Genomic DNA, 26,321 nt, shown 5'->3' with positions numbered 1-26,321 from the left:
TAAGATATGGAGGCACTATCTCTATGAGGAGAAGGTAGAAATTTATACCGACCACAAAAGCCTAAAGTACCTTTTCTCACAAAAAGAGTTGAACATAGGACAACATAAATGGATGGAGCTACTGAAAGACTATGATTGTGAAATTTTATACCATCCAGGGAAGGCCAATGTGGTGGCGGATGCTTTGAGTCATCGAGGAGCTTATGCGGCAGCTATAATGGTCCAGGAGTGGATGCTTTTGAGGTAGATGGGGGAGATGTCTATTTTTTAACCTGAGGACAAACCTATCGTGTATTGTTCGTACCTGAGGGTATAACCGAATTTGATGGAGTAGATTAAGGTACAACAGTCTTGTGATGTAAAGCTGGCCCAAATTCTTGTAGATGTGGGAAAGTTTTCCCCAATAGGTTTCAGTCAGAGAGGCGACGGGATGTTACTATTTCATGATTAGGTCTGTATGCCTGATGATGCAGGGATTAGGAAGGAAATTCTAGCGGAGGCACATAAGTCTCATTATACCATTCACCCCGTCACGGCGAAGATGTATCAAGGTTTACGACGACAGTTTTGGTGGGATAGACTAAAGAGTGATGTGGCCAAGTATGTATCCCAGTGTGCATTGTGTTAATAGGCTAAAGCAGAACATCAAAAACTGGCAGGTCTTCTCCAGTCGTTGCCCATTCCAGAGTGGAAGTGGGACAACATATCTATGGACTTCGTGTCAGGACTGCCAAGAACGACGAAGGGGTTTGATGTTATATGGGTGATAGTAGAACGTTTGACTAAATCAGCCCAATTTCTGCCAATTAAGAAGACCTAGCCTTTGAGCCGTCTTGTAAAGTTGTACATGGAGGAGGTGGTGAGATTACATGGAGTCCCCTCTAGTATCGTGTAGGACCGGGACCCTCGGTTCACTTCACATTTTTGGGGAGTATTACAAGATGCCTTGGGGACAAATTTGAGATTTAGTACCGCTTTTCACCCATAGACAGATGGGCAAACAGAGAGCACCATATAGACATTAGAGAACATGTTAAGGGCATGTGTGCTAGACTTTCATGGCAGTTGGGATGAACACCTGCCATTGGTAGAATTCACCTACAACAATAGTCATCATTTCAGTATTAGTATGCCACCTTATGAGGCGCTTTATGGAAGGCCATGTAGATCGCCCATTTGTTGGAAGAAGGTTGAAGGTAGAGCCTTGTTGGGGCCAAAGATTGTGGAACAGACAACAGAGAAGATTCGCATTATCAGAGCGAGAATGAAGGTAGCCTAGGATCGACAAAAGAGTTATGCGGACAAGAGACAGCGAGACTCAGAGTTTTCTTCTTGGGATCATGTATGGCTGAGAGTGATGCCTACGAAAGGCGTACACCGATTTGGGGTGTCGAGGAAGCTTAGTCCTAGCTATATTGGGTCGTTTGAGATTTTGGAACGGGTTGGCACTTTGGCCTATAGGTTGGCCTTGCCACTACAACTATCCGGCGTTCATAACGTCTTCCATATGTCCATGTTGAGACAGTACGTGCCAGATTCTCAGCACATTATTGACTATCAGACTATAAAGGTCGGGGAAGATGTGGCGTACAAGGAGATGCCTGTCTATATCTTGGAGCGGAACGAGAAAGTGTTGCGAAACTGGTCGATTCCTTTTGTGAGGGTTCAGTGACAACGTCATTCTCCAGACGAGGCTACTTGGGAGCCTGAGGATGAGATGAGGCATCTTTTTTCCCAGCTATTCTCATAACTAGGTACGAATTTGGGGACCAAATTCTTTGAAGGGGGGGAGAAACTCTAATGACCTCAAATTGGGTCTAAGTGTTTTTAATAATTAATTTTAGCTCAAGGGCATTCTAAATGTGGGTCGAAGTATTTTAACAATTTATGATAAATTGTTTTAATGGCATAATATGATTTTGGATTAATATGAAATTTTCTTGGTGCATGTGATCATGAATTTAAGTGTATGGGTCTAATTTTTAAGAATTTAGGAAACTAATGTTTTGGACTCCATTTAGTTAGTTGATGAGTTATGGGCTTTCAGATGGACCAATAAATTGTTAAGTTGGGCCTGGGTCCAATGGTAAAGGAAATTTAGGTTTTATTTAAAAAATATAATAATAATAATAATAAAATAAATAAAAGCATCTAATGTCTGAAATACCCTAGAAAAGGTTGTCCATTAGAAGGGAAGATCTGTCTATTTCTGAAAATAAGCGCAACCTGCAGCCTTCTCTCTCACTTTTTCCATCTTTTTTTTTTCTGTGCACCTGATACTGTACCATTACAAAACAATTTGTTGCTTGATGTTGTCTCCTATTTCATTTGGCTGTCACTTTCTTTTCTTCTTCCTTGCCTTCTTCTTCTCCCATTTTCTGTTGGCAACTGGAGCTGCAAAGGAGAGTCACAATTGCTTTTCTTCCGTTGGAGAGACTTCTTCAGGCAAGCTCCTGGTTGTCTCTTGGGCGTTTGCAAATATATATATATATAAGTATATATATGTTTTTCTCTTTGCGAGTAATTTCTTCTTCTTCTTCCTCTTGTTATAGCATTTTTTTTTCTTTTGAAATTTCTCCTAAGCATCTTGCTGTCCCTTGATGTATCAAAATGGGGTTTGATTTACTCCAAAGTTTATTTTTGGAATGGCCATTTATATTTCTTTCAAGAGTCTATTCTTTCGTGAGGTAAGTAAATGTTATATATATATATATGTACAGTTGATATGAGCATGGCTCAACTCCATCTTGTTCTGTTCCAAGCAAAACCCACCTATATACATATATTCATATATACGAACAACCATTGTTGTCCCAGCGGAGTGACCCACTTGTATATCTATATATATATATATATATATATATGCTAATAGCCCTTATTTATACATATACGCATGCCCCCCTGTTTGGTTGCCCTATTTTAATCAATCTCCAGCAAATATCCAAATAATATATATAAATATATATATATATGTACACACCCATTGTATTTTTCCATGGGCATAACTTATGTATTAAATAATTTTGAATATGCCCAAATTTATGAGAATTCATATCAAAACTTTCCTTATTTTTTTTAGTTAGTAGTTATGGCCAATAAATTAAATGTGTGTGTGTAAAGGTCAATAGAGTTAATGTGCTTGATGTGGTTCTTTTAGCTACATGGGAACTCAAATCATAAATTTGAGACTAGTCGTGAAAATGTACTTTTCATCAATACATAATATTAAACCATGTGGATACTTATTTATGCATTTGAGAGCAAGTTATCAAGGGTGGTAACCTTGCGTAATTTCATAAATGGCATGTGAAAATATGATGCATATGCTATTATTATTAAACTTCATGCACCTATTATTTTGGGCAGAGGGAAGGGTACCCAGAGCACTTGGCGCGGGACGAGGTGGCCATAGCCTGGCAGGTTAGTTCCATATTGAATGTGAGTTTTTATTCTCTTAATACACTTTGGCATATGTTGTTTGATGGCTTGCGAGCCTACGAGATTTGATTTTGATACTTAATTTTATATGCACATTTTCATAGTAATATATGGTGACATGATGCATTTAAATTAAAATTTATAAAGTCATAAATTACAAATCTTGTATAAAACTGTGGAGTTCTTGATTACTCTTTTTGGTGTCACCATATTCTTGATTTCTATTCGTTATTCATTGCTTCTCGAACTTGCTGAGCCTTGTGGCTCACTTTATCTTCTTTTCCATTCTAGGTAAAGGGAAGGACGTTTTTTAGGGCAAGTCCAGTGGGACTAAGGCCTAGGGATAGTGGTGTATGGAGACATGTCCTAACTTGGAAATCCTATTTAGCATTTCGGTGAGACTTGAGATGAAATGATTTTTATTTTGTTAGTTAACATTAGAGTCTCTTAATTATTTTGTATGGCCTTCGAGCCCCAAACTTATGAGATATTGGAAGTATAAATGAACCTTAAATTAGTTTCCGCTACTAGTAATGAATTGAGTTGTTTGTTTTATTATGGTTTGTTCTATATCATCTCTGTGATGACCTCCTTTCGAATATCCTATGCTAGCGGGAATATACGAGAGTGAGCCCTTACAGTAATCATCATGGTGGGTTAGTTGATTGTGTAATTACGGGATGTATATGGCTTTAGTTGGTGGAGCCAAGTTCGGATCGGGTAAAGATCAACAAGATATGTTCTCATAAATCCCCAATACTCAGCGAAGTGTGTGTTATGCTAGCTTTGTGCCTGGGTCACCTTTGGCTTACTATGAAGCGAGCGAAAGAAAAGTGAAGCTTACTCGGGCTTCGGGTCTCAGTTCGCTGTGTTTGCATGTCTGTGTGGGACCGATTCCTTGAGTGGAGTGAAAGGAAGAACGAAGCCTAGTTCCCACTTAGGGCGTTTCCTGTTGAAACATAGTCCAACCCTTTAGTTGTGGTTTGTCGGGTGAGTAATCTGGGTTATTATTCACTAGTGGCACTCGAAAGTGGGAGCGGGTCGTTACAGAAACCAACTAAGGGTTGTTTTACTAACAAAATTAAGGTGTCTTCAAGGTTCTGTTGACTTTTTTTAAATCTATTATGACGATTAGATGTTTCGGCCTGAATTTTAACTATACCAAAAACTGTTTTTGATTTGATTTTTTTCGATGTCATAATTCACGTTTAGAAATTCTAGTTGATATCATATAAATTTTTTTAGATATCTGGGCCACAGGACATTCCTTGCAATCGATTCGGTTATTAACAATTGTACTAAAAATCACGTTAAACCCCTAATCTTCTAAAGATTTCACTTACACACGCAAATAAAATTACTCTTTAAACCATATAAAATTATCATCATTCCACTAGTTAAAATTAAAAAAATATATCTTTCGACCTCTTTCCGAAAAAATTAAGAATTTACACTTACGTCCAGTTGTTTCATTTCATCACTAATCCTTTTGTTTCCCCATGAAACCAATTAAGGATTATTCTACTAACTAAATTAAAGTGTCTTCAAGGTTCTATTGACTTTTTTTAAATCTATTACAATAATGCGATTTTTCGACCTAAATTTTAGATATAGAAAAAAACTATTTCCGATCTGATTTTTTTTTTATGTCATAATTCACGTCTAGAAATTCTAATTGACATCATATAATTTTTTTTAAATATCTAGGCCACAGAGCATTCTCTGCAATCGATTTGGTTATTCATAACTGTACTTAAAATCATGTTAAACCCTTAATCTTTTGAGGATTTCACTTACACACCCAAATAAAATTACACATAAAATCATATGAAATTATCGTCATTCCACCATTAAAAATTAAAAAAAATATATCTTTTCGACCTCTCTCAAGAAAAATTAAGAATTTACACTTACATCTGATTGTTCGATTTGATCGCTAATCCTTTTGTTTCCCCATGAAATCAACTAAGGGTTGTTCTACTAACTAAATTAAAGTGTCTTCAGGGTTCTTTTGACATTGTTTAAATTTATTACGACGATTCGATTTTTCGACTTGAATTTTAGCTCTATCAAAAACTATTTATGATCTGATTTTTTTCGATGTCAAAATTCACGTGTATAAATTCTAGTTGATATCCTATAATTTTTTTTAGATATCTAAACCATAGAGCATTCCCTACGGTCAATTTTTTTATTGATAATTGTACATAAAATCATGTTAAACCCCTAATCTTATAAAGATTTCACTTACACACGCAAATAAAATTACACTTAAAATCATATGAAATTATTGTCATTCCACCATTAAAATTCAAAAAAATATATATATCTTTTTGAGCTCTCGCCGAAAAAATTAAGGATTTTCACTTACGTCTGATTGTTTCATTTGATCGCTAATCCATTTGTTTCAACATGAAACAACCTAAGGGTTGTTCTAATAATTAAATTAAGGTGTCTTCAGGGTTATGTTGAATTTTTTTAAATCTATTACGATGATTTGGTTTTTCTGCCTAAATATTAACATTACTAAAAACTGTCTCAGATTTTATTTTTTTCAATGTCATAATTTACTTCTAGAAATTCTAGTTGATATCATATAATTTTTTTTAGATATCTGGACCACAGAGCATTCACTACAATCAATACGATTATTCATAATTGTACCAAAAATCATGATAAACCCCTAATGTTCTGAAGATTTCACTTACACACACAAATAAAATTAGACTAAAAATCGTATGAAATTATTGTCACTCCACCATTAAAATTTTAAAAAGATATATTTTTTCAACCTTACTCGAGAAAAATTAAGAATTTTAACTTAAATCCGATTATTCGATTTGATCGTTAATCTTTTGTTTCACAATGAAACCAACTAAGGGTTGTTCTACTAACTAAATTAAGGTGTCTTCAGGTTTCTATTGATTTTTTTTAAATCTATTACAACGATTCAAATTTTCGACCTGAATTTTAGTTGTACCAAAAACTATTTAAAATCTGATTTTTTTTATGTCATAATTCACGTGTAGAAATTCTACTTGATATCATATAATTTTTTTTTTTATATCCAAGCCACAGGGCATTCTTTGTAGTCAATTCGGTTATTCATAACTGTATCGAAAATCATGCTAAACCCCTAATCTTCTGAAGATTTCACTTACACACGTAAATAAAATTACACTTAAAACCATATGAAATTATCGTCATTCCACCATTAAAAATTAAGAAAAAAATATCTTTTCGACCTCTTTTGGAAAAAATTAAGAATTTATACTTACCTCCAATTGTTTGATTTGATCGTTAATCCTTTTCTTTCACCATGAAACAAACTAAGGGTTCCAATTACTTTTTTTAAATTTATTACGACGATTAAATTTTAAGGCCTGAATTTTAGCAGTATCAAAAACTATTTCTGATCTGATTTTTATCGATGTCATAATTCACGTGTAGAAATTCTAATTAATATCATATAATTTTTTTCAGATATCTGGCCCACAGGGCATTCCCTACAGTCGATTCGGTTATTCATAACTGTATTTAAAATCATGTTAAACCTCCAATCTTCTGAAAATTTCACTTACACACGCAAATAAAATTACACTTAAAATCATATGAAATTATCGTCATTCCACCATTAAAAATTAAAAAACAAATCTATGTTTTCGACCTCTCTCGGGAAAAATTAAAAATTTACACTTATGTCAGATTGTTCGATTTGATCGCTAATCCTTTTGTGTCACCATGAATCCAACTAAGGGTTGTTCTACTAACTAAATTAAAGTGTTTTCAGGGTTTTGTTAATTTTTTTTAAATCTATTACGATGATTCTATTTTTTGGCCTAAATTTTACTTGTACCAAAAACTGTTTCCAATCTGATTTTTTTCGATGTCATAATTCACGTCTAGAAATTCTAGTTGATATCATATAATTTTTTTTAGATATCTGGCCCACGGGGCATTCCCTGCAATCAATTCAATTATTCACAACTGTACCGAAAATCATGTTAAACCCCAAATCTTCTAAAGATTTCACTTACACACGTAAATAAAATTACACTTAAAACCATATAAAATTATTGTCATTCCACCATTAAAAATTTTAAAAGAAAAATCTTTTCGACCTCTCTCGGGAAAAATTAAGAATTCACATTTACGCCCGATTGTTCGATTTGATCCCTAATCCTTTTGTTTCCCTATGAAACTAACTAAGGGTTGTTCTACTAACAAAATTAAGGTATCTTCAAGATTCTGTTGACTTTTCTTAAATCTATTACGACGATTCAATTTTTCGGCCTGAATTTTAGCTGTACTAAAAACTGTTTCCGATCAAATTTTTTTCATTGTCGTAATTCATGTCTAGAAATTATAGTTGATATCATATAATTTTTTTTAGATATCTGGGTCACAGAGCATTACGTGCTGTCGAGTCGGTTATTCATAACTGTACCAAAAATTATGTTAAACCCCTAATCTTCTGAACGTTTCACTTACACACGCAAATAAAATTACACTTAAAACCATATGAAATTATCATCATTCCACCTTTAAAAATTAAAAAATATATATTTTTTTGACCTTTCTCGAAAAAAATTAGGAATTTACACTTACCCCCGATTGTTCAATTTGATCGTGAATCATTTTGTTTCACCATGAAACCAACTAAGGGTTGTTTTACTAACTAAATTAAAGTGTCTTCTGGGTTCCAATAACTTTTTTCAAATCTATTATGACGATTCAATTTTTCGGATTGAATTTTAGCTGTACCAAAAATTGTTTTTGATTTGATCTTTTTCGATGTCATAATTCACGTGTAGAAATTCTAGTTGATATCATATAATTTTTGTTAGATATCTGGACCACAGGGCATTTTCTACAGTCGATTCGATTATTTATAATTGTACTTAAAATCATGTTAAACCCCTAATCTCTTGAAAATTTCACTTACACACGCAAATAAAATTACACTTAAAACCATATGAAATTATTGTCATTCCACCATTAAAAATTAATAAAAAAATATATTCTCGACCTCTCTGGAGAAAAATTAACAATTCACACTTATGTCCGATTATTCGATATGATCGCTAATCCTATTGTTTCCCCATGAAACAAGCTAAGAGATGTTCTACTAAAAAAAATTAAGGTGTCTTCAAAGTTCTGTTGACTTTTTTTTAATCTATTACGACGATTCAGTTTCGGGTCTGAATTTTTGTTGTTTCAAAAACTGTTTCTGATCTGATTTTTATTGATGTCATATTCACTTATAGAAATTCTAGTTCTTATCATATAATTCTTTTTAGATATCTAGACCACAAGGCATTCCCTACAGTCAATTCGGTTATTCATAACTGTATTTAAAATCATGTTAGACCCTAATCTTCTGAAGATTTCACTTATACACATAAATAAAATTACACTTAAAATCAGATGAAATTATCGTCATTCCACCATTAAAAATTAAAAAAAAAAATCTATCTTTTCCACTTCTCTCTGGAGAAATTAAGAATTTACATTAACGTCCGATTGTTTGATTTGATCGCTAATCCTTTTTTGTCACCATGAAACTAACTAAGGGTTGTTCTACTAACTAAATTAAAGTGTTTTCAGTGTTTTCTTGACTATTTTTAAATCTATTACGATAATTCGATTTTTCGGCTTAAATTTTAGCTGTACCAAAAACTGTTTCCAATCTGATTTTTTTCGATGTCATAATTCACGTCTAGAAATTCTAGTTGATATCATATCAAGTTTTTAAGATATCTGGTCCACAAGGCATTCCCTGCAATCCATTCGGTTATTCACAACTATACCAAAAATTATGTTAAACCCCTAATCTTCTAAAAATTTCACTTACACACGCAAACAAAATTATACCTAAAACCATATGAAATTATCATCATTCCATCATTAAAAATTAAAAAAATATCTGTAACATTCCGATAATTCAGGAATAATTAAGAATTATAATAAGATTTTTAAGAAAAAAGAATTACGTGTAGCATATTGAGGTTTTCAATTGTTATATTATTATAACACCCGATGTGTAGCATGTATTGTATGTTAAAAATAAAATAAATAAATAATAGTAAAGCAATTGGGAGATTGGAAGTGGTAGCCGGGCATAGGTATGTTCATATACATAAGATGTATGTGTAGGGTTAACGTAGAAATATATTAATAGTATATGTTATTCTATGTAAATGAATATATTAGCTAGGAGAAATTAAAAATTGAAGTGAGGAGGGTGCGGAGGTGCATGGAGTAAATATATATATATATATATAATTTGGGATGTAGTATAATATTGTAGTTTATTGTATTAATGCTCATGGGAAATAGAAAAAAACAAATAAGCTAGTGGAAGCATCCAGCATAATGGATGCCCAAGAGCATCTCTTCCTTCATGAACCCTTAGCCATGCACCCATGTGCTGCCCACGAAGAATATGATAGAATATAAAATTATTGTAAGTGTGATGATCTAGAAATTTCTTCCATTTTTTAATTACAACTCAATAATTTCCCAAACAAAGGAACTGAGGTTCTACCCCAAAATAATACAATAGCGGAAGCTAAATAAACATAAAACACACCACTCAGGGGCTTAATCACACATAATAGCATAATAACCAGATAAACCAAATAAGCCACAATATTCGAGCCCCTGATCACAACTCGCACCTCACGGATCTTTCAGTCGGGATTGCCTTATACACACAGCCACACAAGACTAACCTGCTAAATAATCTAGTCGCTGCGTTAGCTCCTACCCCTGGAATGATGGTAAAAACAAGATAAGCCATAAGGCTTAGTAAGCATAACAAATAAATATAGCTAAGGCAGGGTAAAAATCTCCCATACTGGAGTGCATCCCACTAACAATAGGTAAGATAGAACAAAACCAAAAATAATTATACTCGAAATAGACCTCGCTAGACAAAATTATTCCAAAAATAAACCACAACCGAGTACACCTCGCAATAACAATAACAAGCTGGGGATACATCCCTCACCCAAAATACACCCGCACAAAGTGCAATGCAACATATGCACATGCCATGCCATACCATGCAACAGAGAATCCAGTACTCCACATAAATATAACAATACACATAACAGTCCTTAGAGCCCACATAAGAAATACATATTCTGGCACCCAAGTCCGAGCATACAAACCTACCACAGCCATGAACTGGCTGGTATAAAGCCCATGAGCCCGAGGCTCTCACAACACGATCCACACGAGCCCGAAGCTCTTATCATAGTCACATACTGGAGTCCCTATGTCAGCTATCTAGAGCCCAACTCACACTCATAGCTATCGAGGGTCAACTCCATACCTCAAACCACGATCATATACCAAATCAAACGGTAACCACGCAATGCAGCAGATAATAAATGCAATGGCTTTTGCAGCATTAACGTGATGACAAAGCCCCCATAAGCCAAGCATCAGGCCATGCTACGCCCACAAAGGAACTCACACAGGCAAAATGCTCTAAATGCACATGCTCGTCTATCGTACCCAAATTGGCACTCAACAAGTCAATCGGGTTATGCCAATGAGCACACTTCCCCTTACATACAGAGCATGACCCCCAATGAATGTAAGCTCAATCCCATGCACTGTAATGTCATGCAATATGCCACATAATGGCAGAGCCAATGGATAGTGACTAAGTACCGGTCGACAATCCGTGACTAGGAGCAACCAGTTCACAGCCGCCCTCGGCCCGATGACGGTTCGCTCTAGTGTCACAAACAGTCAACATGTTACCTCACTGGACGACAACTCACACCGCTTGTCATTACCACTTACGTCCACATAAACTATAACCACCTCATGATAGACACAACACCAAAAGTGGGTGTCCGGTGGTACCAGCTCACCCGACCCGTCTATGGTCTATCGTAACAGCTGATAACTGACGCCCATACATCCAGCCATTAACTGCCACAACCCAACCATTGACGGTTAGTAGCTATATATCCCACATTGTACGACTCACAAATAAAACCCCAAGACTGTCGAATACAACAACTCACCCCAGAGGGTACTCACAACTACAATTGACTCACTAAGAACCTAGCTCAAACCAGGTTCAGCATCATTCCCAAGGAAGTAGGGGCGATACAATACCCCGTAAGCATTTACAGAATTAAACCCCAGAAGTCTCCTATTTAATTTAATTTAATAAAATTCGGATAATAATTAATTATAATGTTCACAATTAATTTCTATAACCAAATCGAGTTGACGGAGGACATGGAATTCATAAATCGAATGAGAATCACAAAAGGAGTAAGGATCTTGCCTTAAATTAACTGATTTCAGTGTTTATACGCCCACAAGCTTCTAAATTAATGCATGCTACAACATAATTCAATTCAACCAAAAATTAATAAAATTGTACCCCAAATCAAATTTCAACCATACCATTTTATTTACAAAATTAACTCAACTTACCTGAATAATTAAACTTTAATTAAATGGCATTTTTCTCATTTTTCCTTGAATTTCTCCCCCTATTTTCATGGCTGCGCGCTCCTGCTTCTTCTCCAATTTTTCATCTTCCATTTGCTGCTTAAATCATCTGATTTTGCTGCCAAAATCGTGGCTTAAGAGCCACAAAGAGAGAGCACCAGAGACTGTCGTGTGGCAGCCTAGCGCAAGCCAAAACGACGGCATTTTGGCATCCTTGGCTTTGGAAAATCAAATGAATTTCTTCTCCAGAGCGCGCATCAATTGAAGCTCGATCCCGCAACCTGCTGCATAACCCTCGGGCGAGCGACCGTCCGTGCTGCCTGCTTCCTCAGCATGTACACACACTCCATTATATTTAAAGTAACTCTCTACCACTTCCACAATTTACACTTAACCCCATTACTTTCAGAAATTGTCACAAACACGCCTCACTTATTGATACTCTTATACCCCAAATTTTCAACAATTAATTATCCAATTCTTTAACATAAACAAATTAATATTTCCCTTAAAATCATAAGTATTCGATAATTACATTAAATACAATAATTAATAATTACCTTAATTACAATAACTAATAATTATTAATCATTCCCTATTTAAATTGCTAAATATTTCCTATTCCCAATTATTTAGCAATTCTTAACTGTTCTCGATTAAATTAATACACATTAATTATTTCTGAATTGCTGGGATATTACACATTAATTATTTTCGAATTAGCGAGATATTATAAAAAGGCAATAGGAGAAGAGAAACGGAAGGCGATGGGCTGTGCTGGCTGCCACGCGGCAGCGCCTGATGCTTCAATTTCCTTTCCTTTGAAGGCCGAGAACGGGCTATAATTGAGAGGATTTTAGCAGCAAGCAATGGGGAAGAATTACAGTGAAGATGGAGCATTGCGTGGAGGCTGAAAATGGGGGAAAATCCAAGAGAAATGGTGGAAAATTTTGTATAATTGAGGTTTAAATATTCAGGTAAGTGAGATTTATTATGTAAATAAATTTGTACGGTTGAAATTTAATTTGGGGTGCGATTTTTTTAATTTTTGGTTGAATTGAATTATTTTGCAGCATGTATTAATTTAGCGGTGTGTAAGCGTATAATCACTGAAATCAGTTAATTTAAGGCAAGCTCCTCACTCCCTTCGTGATTCTCATGCTATTTATGAATTCTATATCCTCCCTCAACCCGATTTGCTTATAGAAATTAATTGTGAACGTTATAGTTAATTATTATCCGAATTTTATTAAATTAAATTAAATAGGAGACTTCTGGGGTTTATTTCTGTAAATGCTTACGGGGTATTGTATCGCCCCTACTTCCTTGGGAATGATGCCGAACCTGGTTTGGACTAAGTTCTTAGTGAGTCAATTATAGTTATGAGTACGCTCTGGGTGAGTTGTTGTAATCGGGAGTCTTGGGGTTTTATTTGTGTGAGTCGTAGGGTGTGGGATATTCAGCTATTGACCGTCGATCGTTGGGTCATGGCAGTTCATGGCTGGATGTATGGGCGTCAGTTATCAGCTATTGCGATAGACTATAGACAGGCCGGGCAAGCAGGTATCGTCGGGCAAGGTGGTAGCACCTGACACCCACCCTTGGTGTTGTGCTTATCATGATATGGTTCTGGTTTCCTATAGGTGTGAGTGATAATAATAGGCAGCGTGAGCTGTCGTCCGGTGAGGTAATGTGTTGACCGTTTGTGACACTAGAGCAAACTGTCATCGAGCCAAGTACGGCTATTGACTGGTTGTTCCTAGTCACGGATTGTTGACCGATACCTGAACACTATCGACCGGCTTTTCCATTATGTGGCATTTTGCATGACATTACAGTGCATGGGATTGGGATTACATTTATTGGGGGTCATGCTTTGTATGTACGGGGAAGTGTGCTCATTGGCATAACCCAATTGGCCTGTTAAGTGTCAATTTGGGTATGATAGGCGAGCACGTGCATTTAGAGCATTTTTTCTGTGTGGGTTCTTATATGGGGGTAGCATGGCCTGATGCTTGGCTTATGGAGGCTTTATCATCGTGTTAATGCTGCAGAAGCCGTTTCATTTATTATCTGTTGCATTGCATGGTTACCGTTTGACTTGGTTTATGATTGTGGTTTGTGGTATGGAGTTGACCCTCGATAGCTATGAGTGTGAGTTGGGCCCCAAATAGCTATGATTCGGGGACTCTAGTACATGGCTGTGATGAGAGCTTCAGGCTCGTGTGGATCGTGTTGGGGGAGCCTCGGGCTCATGGGCTTTGTGCCAATCAGTTCATGGCTGTGGCAGGTTTGTATGCCGGGACTTGGGTGCCAGGATATGAATTTCCTATGTAGGCCCCAAGGATTGTTATGTGCATTATTATATTTTTATGTGAAGTATTGAACACACTGTTGCACAGTATGGCATGACATGGCATTTTCATATGTTGCATTGCACTTTGTGCGGGTGTGTTTTGGGTGAGGGATGTATTCCTAGCTTTGTTATCGTTATGTAGCGAGCTGCACTTTACTGTGGTTTATTTCTAGTTTTGGTCCGTCTTACCTGTTGATAGCGGGATGTGTTCTGGTGTGGGAGATCTGTGCCTAGCCTTACCTCTATTCTTTTATTATGCTTGCTGAGCCTTATGGCTCATTTTATTTTTACCATCATTCCAGGTGTGGAAGCTAACACAGTGGCTAGACCTTTTGGTGTGATAGTCTTGGGTGGTTGTGTGTATAGGGAAATCCCAACTAAAAGATCTGTGAAGTATGAGATGTAATCAGGGGCATAGTTATCGTGGGTTGTCGAATTTGTTGGTTCTTGCGTTGTATCTTGTATTATTGAGCCCCTGAGTGGGTTATTTCATATTCATCTAGCTTCGGCTATTGTGGTGTGTTCTATGATTATTAGTTAATTGTACTTAAAATTTGGGAGGGAATTTCTAGATCGTCACAATATCTTTTCGACCTCTCTCGGGAAAAATTAAAAATTGACACTTACATCCGATTGTTTGATTTGATCGCTAATCATTGTTTTTCACCATGAAACCAACTAAGGGTTATTCTACTAAGTAAATTAAGGTGTCTTCAGGGTTCTTTTGAATTTTTTAAATCTATTACGACGATTCGATTTTTTGGCCTGTATGTTAACTATATCAAAAACTGTTTCCAATCTGATTTGTTTTTATTTCATAATTCGCTTCCAGAAATTCTAGTTGATATCATATAATTTTTTTTAGATATTTGGGCCACAGGGCATTCCCTGCAGTAGATTCGATTATTCATAACTGTACCAAAAATCATGTTAAACCTTTAATCTTGTGAAGATTTCACTTACACAGCTAATAAAATTACACTTAAAACCATATGAAATTATTGTCATTCCACCATTAAAAATTAATAAAAAAAAAATATCTTCTCGACCTCTCTCAGGAAAAATTAAGAATTCACACTTACGTCCGATTGTTAGATTTGATCGCTAATCTTTTTGTTTCCCCATGAAATCAACTAAGGGTTGTTCTTCTAACAAGATTAAGGTGTCTTCGGGGTTCTGTTGACTTTTTTTAAATCGATTACGACGATTCAACTTTTGGACTTGAATTTTAGCTGTACCAAAAACTGTTTTCGATCTGATTTCTTTCATTGTCATAATTCACGTCTAGAAAATCTAGTTGATATTATATAATTGTTTTTAGATATCTGAGCCACAAGGCATTCCCTACAGTCGATTCGATTATTCATAACTGTACCAAAAATTATGTTAAACCAATCTTCTGAATATTTCATTACACACGCAAATAAAATTATACTTAAAATCATATGAAATTATCGTCATTCTGCCAATAAAAATTAAAAAAATATATTTTTTTGACCTCTCTTTGAAAAAATTAAGAATTTACACTTACCCCTAATTATTCGATTTGATCGTGAATCCTTTTGTTTCCCCATGAAACCAACTAAGGGTTGTTCTATTAACTAAATTAAAGTATCTTCAGGATTCCAATGACTTTTTTTAAATCTATTACGACGATTCGATTTTTCAGCCTGAATTTTAGCTGTACCAAAAATTGTTTTTGATCTAATTTTTTTCGATGTCATAATTCATGTCTAGAAATTATAGTTGATATCATATAATTGTTTTTAGATATCTGGACCACAGGGCATTCCCTGTAGTCGATTTGATTATTAATAATAGTACTAAAAATCATGTTAAACCCTTTAATCTTTTGAAGATTTCACTTACACACGCAAATAAAACTACACTTAAAACCATATGAAATTATCGTCATTCCACCTTTTAAAATTAAAAAAGAAAATCTATCTTTTCAACCTCTCTCGGGTAAAATTAAGAAGTTACACTTATGTTTGATTGTTTGATTTGATCGCTAATCCTTTTGTGTCACCATGAAACTAACTAAGGGATATTCTACTAACTAAATTAAAGTGTTCTTAGGGTTCAGTTGACTTTTTCTAAATCTATTACGATGATTCAATTTTTTGGCCTTAATTTTAGTTATACCAAATACTGTTTCCAATCTGATTTTTTTCGATGTCATAATTCACGTGTAGGAATTCTAGTTGATATCATATAATTTGTTTTAGATATCTGAACCATAGGGCATTCCTTACAGTCGATTTGATTATTTATAATTGAACTAAAAATCATGTTAAACCCTTAATCTTCAGAAGATTTTACACACACAAACAAATAAAATTACACTAAAATCATATAAAATTATCGTCATTTGACCAATAAAAATTAGAAAAAAATATATCTTTTCAACTTCTCTCGAGAAATATTAAGAATTTACACTTATCCCTGATTGTTCGATTTGCTCGTTAATCCTTTTGTTTCAATATAATACCAACTAAGGGTTATTCTACTAACTAAATTAAAGTGTCTTTAGGGTTCCAATGACTTTTTCTTAAATCTATTACGACAATTCGATTTTTCGGCCTGAATTTTAAATATACCAAAAACTGTTTTTGATCTGATTTTTATCAATGTCATAATTCACGTGTAGAAATTCTAATCGATATCATATAATTTTTTTTAGATATCTGGAGCACAGGACATTCCCTACAGTCGATTCCATTATTCATAATTATATTTAAAATCATGTTAAACCCTTAATCTTCTGAAGATTTCACTTACACACGCAAATAAAATTACACTTAAAACCATATGAAATTATCGTCATTCCACCACTAAAAATTAAAAAAAAAAAATCTATCTTTTTGACCTCTCTAAAAAAAATTAAGAATTTGTACTTAAGTCTAATTGTTTGATTTGATCACTAATCCTTTTGTGTCACCATGAAACCAACTAAGGGTTGTTCTACTAACTAAATTAAAGTGTCTTCAAGCTTCTTTTGACTTTTTTAAATCTATTATGACGATTCGATATTTCGGCCAGAATTTTAGCTCCACCAAAAACTGTTTCCAATATGATTTTTTTCGATGTCATAATTCACGTCTAGAAATTCTAGCTGATATCATATAATTATTTTTAGATATCTAGGCCACAGAGCATTCCTTGCAATTGATTCGATTATTCATAACTGTACCGAAAATCATATTAAACCCCTAATCTTCTAAAGATTTAACTTACACACTCAAATAAAATTAAACTTAAAACCATATAAAATTATCGTCATTCCACCCTTAAAAATTTAAAAAAAAATATTTTCGACCTTTCTCGGGAAAAATTAAAAATTTACACTTACATCCAATTGTTCGGTTTGATCACTAATCCTTTTGTTTCACCATGAAACCAACTGAGGGTTGTTTTGCTAACAAAATTAAGGTGTTTTCAGTGTTCTGTTGTCTTTTTTTAAATATATTACGACGATTCGATTTTTTAGCCTGAATTTTAGCTATACCAAAAACTGTTTCCGATCCGATTTTTTTCGATGTCATAATTCACGTCTAGAAATTGTTGTTGATATCATATAATTTTTTTAGATATCTGGACCACACAGCATTCCCTGCGGTTGATTCGATTATTAATAATTGTATTAAAAATCATGTTAAACCCTTAATCTTCTAAAGATTTCATTTACACACGCAAATAAAATTATACTTAAAACCATATAAAATTATTGTCATTCCACCATTAAAAATTAAAAAAAATATATCTTTTCGACCTCTCTCGAAAAAAATTAAGAATTTATACTTACCCCTGATTGTTCGATTTGGTCGTTAATCCTTTTGTTTCAATATGATACCAACTAAGGGTTGTTCTACTAAATAAATTAAAGTGTCTTTAGGGTTCCAATGACTTTTTTTAAATCTATTACGACGATTCGATTTTTCGGCTTGAATTTTAGTTGTACCAAAAACTGTTTCTAATCTTATTTTTATCGATGTCATAATTCACGTGTACAAATTCTAATTGATATCATATAATTTTTTTAGATATCTGGAGCACAGGGCATTCTCTACAGTCGATTCAGTTATTCATAAATGTATTTAAAATCATGTTAAACCCTAATCTTCTAAATATTTCACTTACACACGCAAACAAAATTACACTTAAAACCATATGAAATTATCGTCATTCCACCATTTAAAATTAAAAAAGAAAATCTATCTTTTCGACCTCTCTCAGGAAAAATTAAGAATTTACTGTAATGACCCACTCCCACTTACGAGCGCCACCGGTGAATAAACCACCGGATTACTCACCCGACAAACCGACTGATGAAGGGTTGGACTATGTTTCAACAGGAAACGCCCTAGGTGGGAACCAGGCTTAGTCTTTCCCTTCGCTCCACTCGAGGAATCGATCCCAAACAGAGACAAGAAAACACAGCGGATCAGGACCTGAAACCCGAGCAAGTTTCACCTTTCTTTATCTCGTCTCACGGCAAACTAAAAGGTGACCCAGGCACAAAACTAGCGCAACAAACATCCACTGAGTTCTGGGGATTTATGAAAACATACCTTTTCGATCCCTACCTGATCTGAAACTCGGCTCCTCCAACTAAGCCATATATAACAAGCAATCTCACAATCATTTATCACACTATGATGATTACAACAATTAGATACATCTAATGCTTAACAACACATACATTCACACACCAGGGTATATATACATACCATCACATGAATACATACAAGATATAATAAAATACACAAACTCGGGTAACACCGCTAGTTGCCACAACAGCCTCCAGGCACCATCCCTGCTTGCATCTAGACTTGTAACATCTACACATGAGGTAAAATCTCATGAGTCATAAAGACTCAGTAAGGGTGCAATGCATAAGTAATTGAAGCATGAGAAAGCATGTAATGCAAAATGCAATGCATATGGGTTGTCTTCCATGCCCTCATAACCGCCATAGGTTAAGGCATCGACCAACCCTTCCCACCACTAGTCTTCCATATGGCCATAGGTACACTAGAACACATATCAGCAAATGTGACCACTACATGCAATTCATAAATAAACATTTACAAATGCAAGCAAAACCCCACCACTTGGGGTCATCCCTTACCTAGCTCGAAGCCTCTCCTGCCTCGGCATGAACTCCAAGCTCTTCTAGGATCACCACATCCCCGGTCGAACCTAGATGTAAACACACAAAACTCCAACTCCATTAACATCAGTCATTAAACCAATGCCCTCAACTTTGTCGCATACCCCAAAATCATCCATCAACAAATTTCCAAACAACTCTGACCCAGGGTTTAATCCAACGAACAATTATTCCCCATTATCTCTGCAAGACCCCAACCCAGGTCCCCCAGACTAGCCATAGAACCCGAGCAAGTGTCCCGAATAACGAATATAAAACCTATCATGCATGCACCTCACACTCAAATATACCTGATCATGAATCTGAAAAATCTGAAACAAAATCCAAAACACCACAGGCCCAACAAGGCTACATTACAATCCCTAGCCAAAGACAAATCCAAACCACAAAACAAACCACAACCCGCCACAGAGGACGTCGAAATCCCCAAAGTCTCAAAGTACAAAAAGCCATAAGATAAAGCTAACTCGACCTGCCCTATACACGATTTACGGAGAAGTTAGACTTCATTGGGACCATCCCCAATCTTGCCCTTGCCCTTACTTGGAATGAAGAGAAGCAAAGGAGTGAGTCACAAGACTCAGCAAGCTTATACAAAAGGAACGGATAACAAGAATAAGCACTACAGAGTACCCTGCACCTAACATGCAGTATCCATGCAAAGCATGTCCATGTCAACAAACAAATGCCAGGTATCTCGTGCATAAAAGAAATGTGCACATACAGGGTCTTGGGGCCTACAAAAAAAAAAACAATGGCGCCCAAACCCATGATATATACCTGAATGAGCCAGGGCAAACTAAACCTGCAACCGGTAAAGAAAACCTCAAGTGGGAGTGACCTCACCGACTCACAACATGCTAACCCAAAAGAACTCGCGTGTGTGGAAATATAACCAGCGCGGTGTACCTGACACTGTCACAGCTGTGGTCTCAGTCTCAATCAAAAGCCGGCATCAAACAAGTAAATGCACACATATAAAATGCAGTGGCACATGGGCAGAAACCTGATACAAAGCCCTCATAAAACCAAGCATCAAGTCACGCCCGCCCACATAGGCAAATACACTCAATGCAGTGCTCATGACTAGCTAACTATTGGATAAAATAAACAGCAATGTATGCACGTGGCCAAACATTTAGTCACATGAGTCCCCCAATGGAGACAACCCAAATCCCGGCACACAATACCTTGATATGCAAGATGTCAAAAAAGGCGGGTGATTGACAGTATTAGCTGCCCTGGCTCGTCTGTGGCTAGTCATGATAGTCGATAGTTAGGCCCATATCACCAACCATCCTCTACCAGGACACAGCGATCGACAATCGGTAGCTTAACACTCGTCACCATAATAGACCGCCCTCTCGAAGGGAGAACATGACCACACCTAGAGACTTCGCTAACCCTGAAACCAAACTCGGCCCTAGGTTGGATACTAGCCCAAGGATAACCTAGCTTCATTCCGCTTAGGAAGTAGAGAGTGAAGAAGCTCTCTGGACATGAAGTCAAGACACGCTGGGTATATTTACAACCTCTATGGTTTTATTAAATTATACCTTTATTTTATAATAACTCAATGAGCTATTACATATAATATATAACTATTACAAATATATTATAATATATATATAATTTAATGAATTATGTCACACAATACTTATTATTTACTAATATTATTTCTATTATTATTTTTAAAAAAGAAAGATAATAATAAAAATAATCTTTACTAATATTGTCTATTACTATACTATTTATTTAGTTACCTCAAATTGTATTTATAGTCTTTAAGCAATATTTACATAAATGTAGATATATATATATATAAAGATGTATCTAAGCACTTTATATATCTAAGCACTTCCAAGTGCACAAGTACGTACTGCCTCCACTTTCATCTTTCATCATTCAAGATTATATATATATATATATATATATCACTCTAATTTCCCATTTATATAAGAACATACACATCACAGTCAGCAATTCACTCATCCCACTCACGGCCAAAGGCCACTTAGCTTTGCTCACACACACTCAAACACTCACTGCACCTGCACATATATGCACTTACGCATGGTGATATACACACACACACGGGCACAGTAAGCTCCTCAACCAAAGGCCATTTCTTTAATTGGAGCACACACACACACAACAATTTCTTTAGCTTTAATCACACACTCACAGCACTCAGAACACTCACTGCCCCGATACATATATTCACTTACACACGGCGATGCACCTATACACACCCGCACAATGAGCTTCTCGACCAACACAGCTCACCCATGCACACAACAAGTCTCGGCCCAAACGCCCAATACACACTACTAGATTGATTATGATGAATCAAGGAGAAGAGAGAGGAAAGCGAGGCTTGCCTGATTCACGAAGAAGAAGACCCAAAAGCTGCCAAACTCGTCTCCTTCTTCCTCTGTTTTCTTCTTCCTCCCAGCTCTCAACAACTCTCTAAAAATTCTCTGCCAATTCCTCACATTCTCTCTGCTACTCTCTCTATATATATTGGCAAAGCAAGAGACGGCGATTAATGGCCTAGACGCATGCCCCGACCACATCAAAATCAAGATAATGGTCTCTGAACTTTCTCCCAGGAATGCGTTCTGTCGAATCTAAGAAAATACCCTAATGGCTCGACCCAGATCCGGATTTGAGAGGGTTTAATGGAAAACGGATGTTTCTGGACAGATTCGACACCCTTTTGAATTTAGGCATAACTCACTCGTCCGAGATTCGATTGAGCTAATTCAAAATGGTATGGAAATCCAAGATATAGATCTACAACTTTTATGATTTAAGTTTTGAGAGAATCGGGCTTAATCACAGTCAAAATTTAGATTGAATGAGGAGATAGAATGCTGAAACACATGGCTTATGAAATTCTGGACAGTTCAAACATATCATACTAATTTGACCATAACTCTCTCATATGAGCTCCAATTTCGGTGATTCAAGATGATATGGGAAGCTAAGAGAAATGGCTACAACTTTCATGCTTTGGGTTTTCAGGGATTCGGGTTGAGACAGGGTCAAAGTCGGGTTGCAATACAAACATTGCACACTGGAAAAATAGGCCATCTGAATCACACACTATCCTATTGAATTACCAATTAAATTCATTCCGATACTCCAAACGTATACGCAACACTTAATTAACTAAATTTGGATCATTACAAATCCTCCCCCCCTTAAAGAATTTGGTCCTCCAAATTCGGACCCAAATACCATCCAAGGGTAAATATGGAAATCTTGATTTGATGGCAGGACAACTAATCCCTACTTAATCGATAAGCTACATTCTGATTACCCAAATGACAATTCTTCACCGCCACAGAGACCCCACAATGGAGATACCATGCCGCAATGGCCGTCTCCCGGAGCCCCCACTGCACACATGGAAGATCCATGAGTAGGTCATCAACAAATGATGGCACCAGCATCGGAGGCCAAAGAGCATAAAGAAAACCTATTCACCCCATCCCACACACACAAAATGCAACCCTCGAGTTACTATTTTGAAAGCATTTTAAATTTAGGACACAATTAATGGAAATATACCTTTCGTTGCTTCTTCTCTAATAACTTCAGTCGTTGTCACCGCATATGTCTTGCCTGAGACTTGAGGTCGTGGGACTGGTGAAGATAGCGTTGGGGTTGTACTATTTGTCATGGAAGCAAATGCTCTCTGGGTTTGTCTCTGGCCCGCTCCTCCAACTTTCGATTCACCTTCCTGCACTGACTGGGCACACCCATTGGCCCGATGTCCTAGTTGGCCACAACGATAACAGATAATCCTTTGGTTAGATGCAGCACCTGATCTTTGTGGGCAATTTTTCCTTATATGACCCGGCTGCTTATAGTGGTAGCACACGTTTCCTCGAGACACCTAACATATCCCCTGATGTCGGTTGCCACAGGTCTCGCAAATCGGAGTACCCCTTGTTTCCTTGTTGGAACTTGAATCCCTTTTTATTTTTTTATTACCTTGCTCACTAGTCTTCCCAATAATAGTTGTTTGTTCCTTCTTAGCCTCCAGGATGTTCTTCTCAATGACGTACGCTAGTCTAACAATCGTGGGAAAGTCCTTGGCTCTAATCCCTACCATAGCATGTCGAATCTCAAGGTGTAGGCCACACTCGAACTTGCTTACTTTGCAATCCTCCGGGGTCACTATCTCTAGCGCATAACGTGCAAGGGCTATAAACTCAATCTCGTACTAGGCCACGGTCATACTGCCCTGCTGCAACTTAATGAAGTCATAAATCTTCTATTCATGCACCCAAGCTGGGTTGTAAGTGTAGGACCTCGACCCAGGTCCCCCAGACTAGCCATAGAACCCGAGCAGGTGTCCCGAATAACGAATACAAAACATGTCATGCATGCACCTCACATTCAAATATACCTAAGCATGAATCTGAAAAATCTGAAACAAAAACCAAAACACCGCATGCATAACAAAACACCACAAGCCCAACAAGGTTACATTACAATCCCTGGCCAAAGACAAATCCAAACCACAAAACAAACCACAACCCGCCACAGAAGATGTCGTAATCCCCAAAGTCTCAAAGTACAAAAAGCCATAAGATAAAGCTAACTCGACCTGCCCTGTACACCATCTACGGAGAAGTTAGACTTCACTGGGACCATCCCCAATCTTGCCCTTGCCCTTGCCCTTACCTGGAATGAAGAGGAGCAAAGGAGTGAGTCACAAGACTTAGTAAGCTCATAGAAAAGGACCGGACAACAAGAATAAGCACTACAAAGTACCCTGCACCTAACATGCAGTATCCATGCAAAGCATGTCCATGTCAACAAACAAATTCCAGGTATCTCGTGCATAAAAGAAATGCGTACATATAGGGTCTTGGGGCCCACAAAAGAAAACAATGGTGCCTAAACCCATGATATATACCTGAGTGAGCCAAGGTATACTGAACCTGCAACCTGTAAAGAAACCTCAAGTGGGAGAAACCTCACCGACTCACAACACGCTAACCCAAAAGAACTCGTGGGTGTGGAAATATAACCAGCGCAGTGTACCCAACACTGTCACAGTTGTGGTCTCATCAGTCTCAATCAAAAGTCGACATCAAACAACAAGTAAATGCACACATATAAAATGTAGTGGCACATGGGCAGAAACCTGATCAAAGGCCCCCATAAAACCAAGCATCAAGTCACGCCTGCCCGCATAGGCAAATACACTCAATGCAGTGCTCATGACTAGCTAACTATTGGATAAAATAAACAGCAATGTATGCACGTGGCCAAACATTCAGTCACATGAGTCCCCCAATGGATACAGCCCAAATCCTGGCACACAATACCTTGATATGCAAGATGTCAAAAAGGTGGGTGACTGACAGTATTAGCTGCCCTGGCTCGTCTGTGGCTAGTCATGATAATCGATAGTTGGGCCCATATCACCAACCATCATCTACCAGGACGCAGAGGTCGACAATCAGTAGCTTAACACTCGTCACCATAATAGACCGCCCTCTCGGAGGGAGAACATGACCACACCTAGAGACTTGGCTAACCTTGAAACCAAACTCGGCCCTAGGTTGGATACTAGCCCAAGGATAACCTAGCTTCATTCCGCATAGGAAGTAGAGAGTGAACAAGCTCTCTAGAAATGTAGTCAAGACACGCTGGGTACATTTACAACCTCTATGGTTTTATTAAACTATACCTTTATTTTATAATAACTCAATGAGTTATTACATATAATACATAACTATTAAAAATATATTATAATATATATATAATTTAATGAATTATGTCACACAATACTTATTATTTACTAACATTATTTCTATTATTATTTTTTTAAGAAAGAAAGATAATAATAAAAATAAGCTTTACTAATATTGTCAGACTATTACTATTTATTTAGTTACCTCAAATTGTATTTATAGTCTTTAAGCAGCATTTACATAAATGTATATATATATATAAATATATCTAAGCACTTTAAGCTCCAAGTGCATAAGAACGTGCTGCCTCCACTCTCATTCTTCCACATTATATATATATATATATCACTCCAATTTCTCCCCTAGTGAACACACCTATTAATTATCTTAAGCTCCCCAGTGAACACACTCACACGTACACTACAACACACAGCAATGCACACTCACACACACAATGAACTCACTTAGCTCCCAGCAGCTCACCCACAGACTGCACACACACACATAGCGAACTACACACTCACGGCCAACAGCTCACCCGCGAACACACACTCTTACATATATACAATAAACTCCCCTGTTGCATAGCCCGCATGCTACAGTTTATATATATATATATATATACCTGCATTACATATATATACAGCTTGCTATACATTGCACTCACATCCACTGATTATATCCAAGTCATTACTGAAAAGTCCACCAACTGAGAAAAACATTAGAGGAATAATAGAAAAAGGAAGACGAACCTCTCTCTCCTTGCCGGCCTAACCCGCACGCATGCATACATGTATATATGAACAAAAACCCACACAAAGCTGAGCTCTCACGCACACTAAAGGTTAATAGAGATTCAAGGAAGCAAGAAGAGGAAGGAGCCTGCCTGTTAAATTGCAGGTACCCGAAGACAAAAGTTGCTGCAATGACCGAAGCTCTCCCTGTTCTGCAACCTCTTCTTCCTTTGCTCATTGCTGGGAGTTTCTCTTCTTCGCTTGCTGTTGGGCGCTCAACTCAGTCTCCCCCTTTCTCTCTCTAACTCTTACTGATATAAAGGTTGAGACAGCAGCTAGTGGGTGCTCCACCACTGCTGTCTTCCTGATAAATCTAATAATGCGGCTTGGGAACTTGGAAGCAGATAATGCATTCGGCC

At 36.6% G+C, this 26,321-nt stretch overlaps 1 protein-coding gene and 1 long non-coding RNA gene across 2 annotated transcripts; one reads left to right on the top strand and one right to left on the bottom strand.

The window, feature by feature from the left end:
- The first annotated feature begins 1,357 nt into the window (after positions 1-1,357).
- On the top strand, positions 1,358-1,672 carry LOC127804496 (uncharacterized). The gene has a single exon (XM_052341367.1). It carries the CDS (start codon positions 1,358-1,360, stop codon positions 1,670-1,672), a length of 315 nt encoding a protein of 104 aa, XP_052197327.1.
- Positions 1,673-23,921: 22,249 nt separating this feature from the next.
- On the bottom strand, positions 23,922-26,059 carry LOC127804610 (uncharacterized). Its single transcript, XR_008023694.1, has 2 exons — positions 25,921-26,059; positions 23,922-24,149 (listed from the first exon to the last, which is right to left on the bottom strand). It is a non-coding gene; the product is annotated as an uncharacterized LOC127804610 (long non-coding RNA).
- Between the last annotated feature and the right edge of the window lie 262 nt (positions 26,060-26,321).

This window comes from Diospyros lotus, chromosome 6 (assembly GCF_014633365.1).
Source record: "Diospyros lotus cultivar Yz01 chromosome 6, ASM1463336v1, whole genome shotgun sequence".
Classification (NCBI taxonomy): domain Eukaryota; kingdom Viridiplantae; phylum Streptophyta; class Magnoliopsida; order Ericales; family Ebenaceae; genus Diospyros; species Diospyros lotus.
This window is presented reverse-complemented; position numbering and strand designations above follow the sequence as displayed.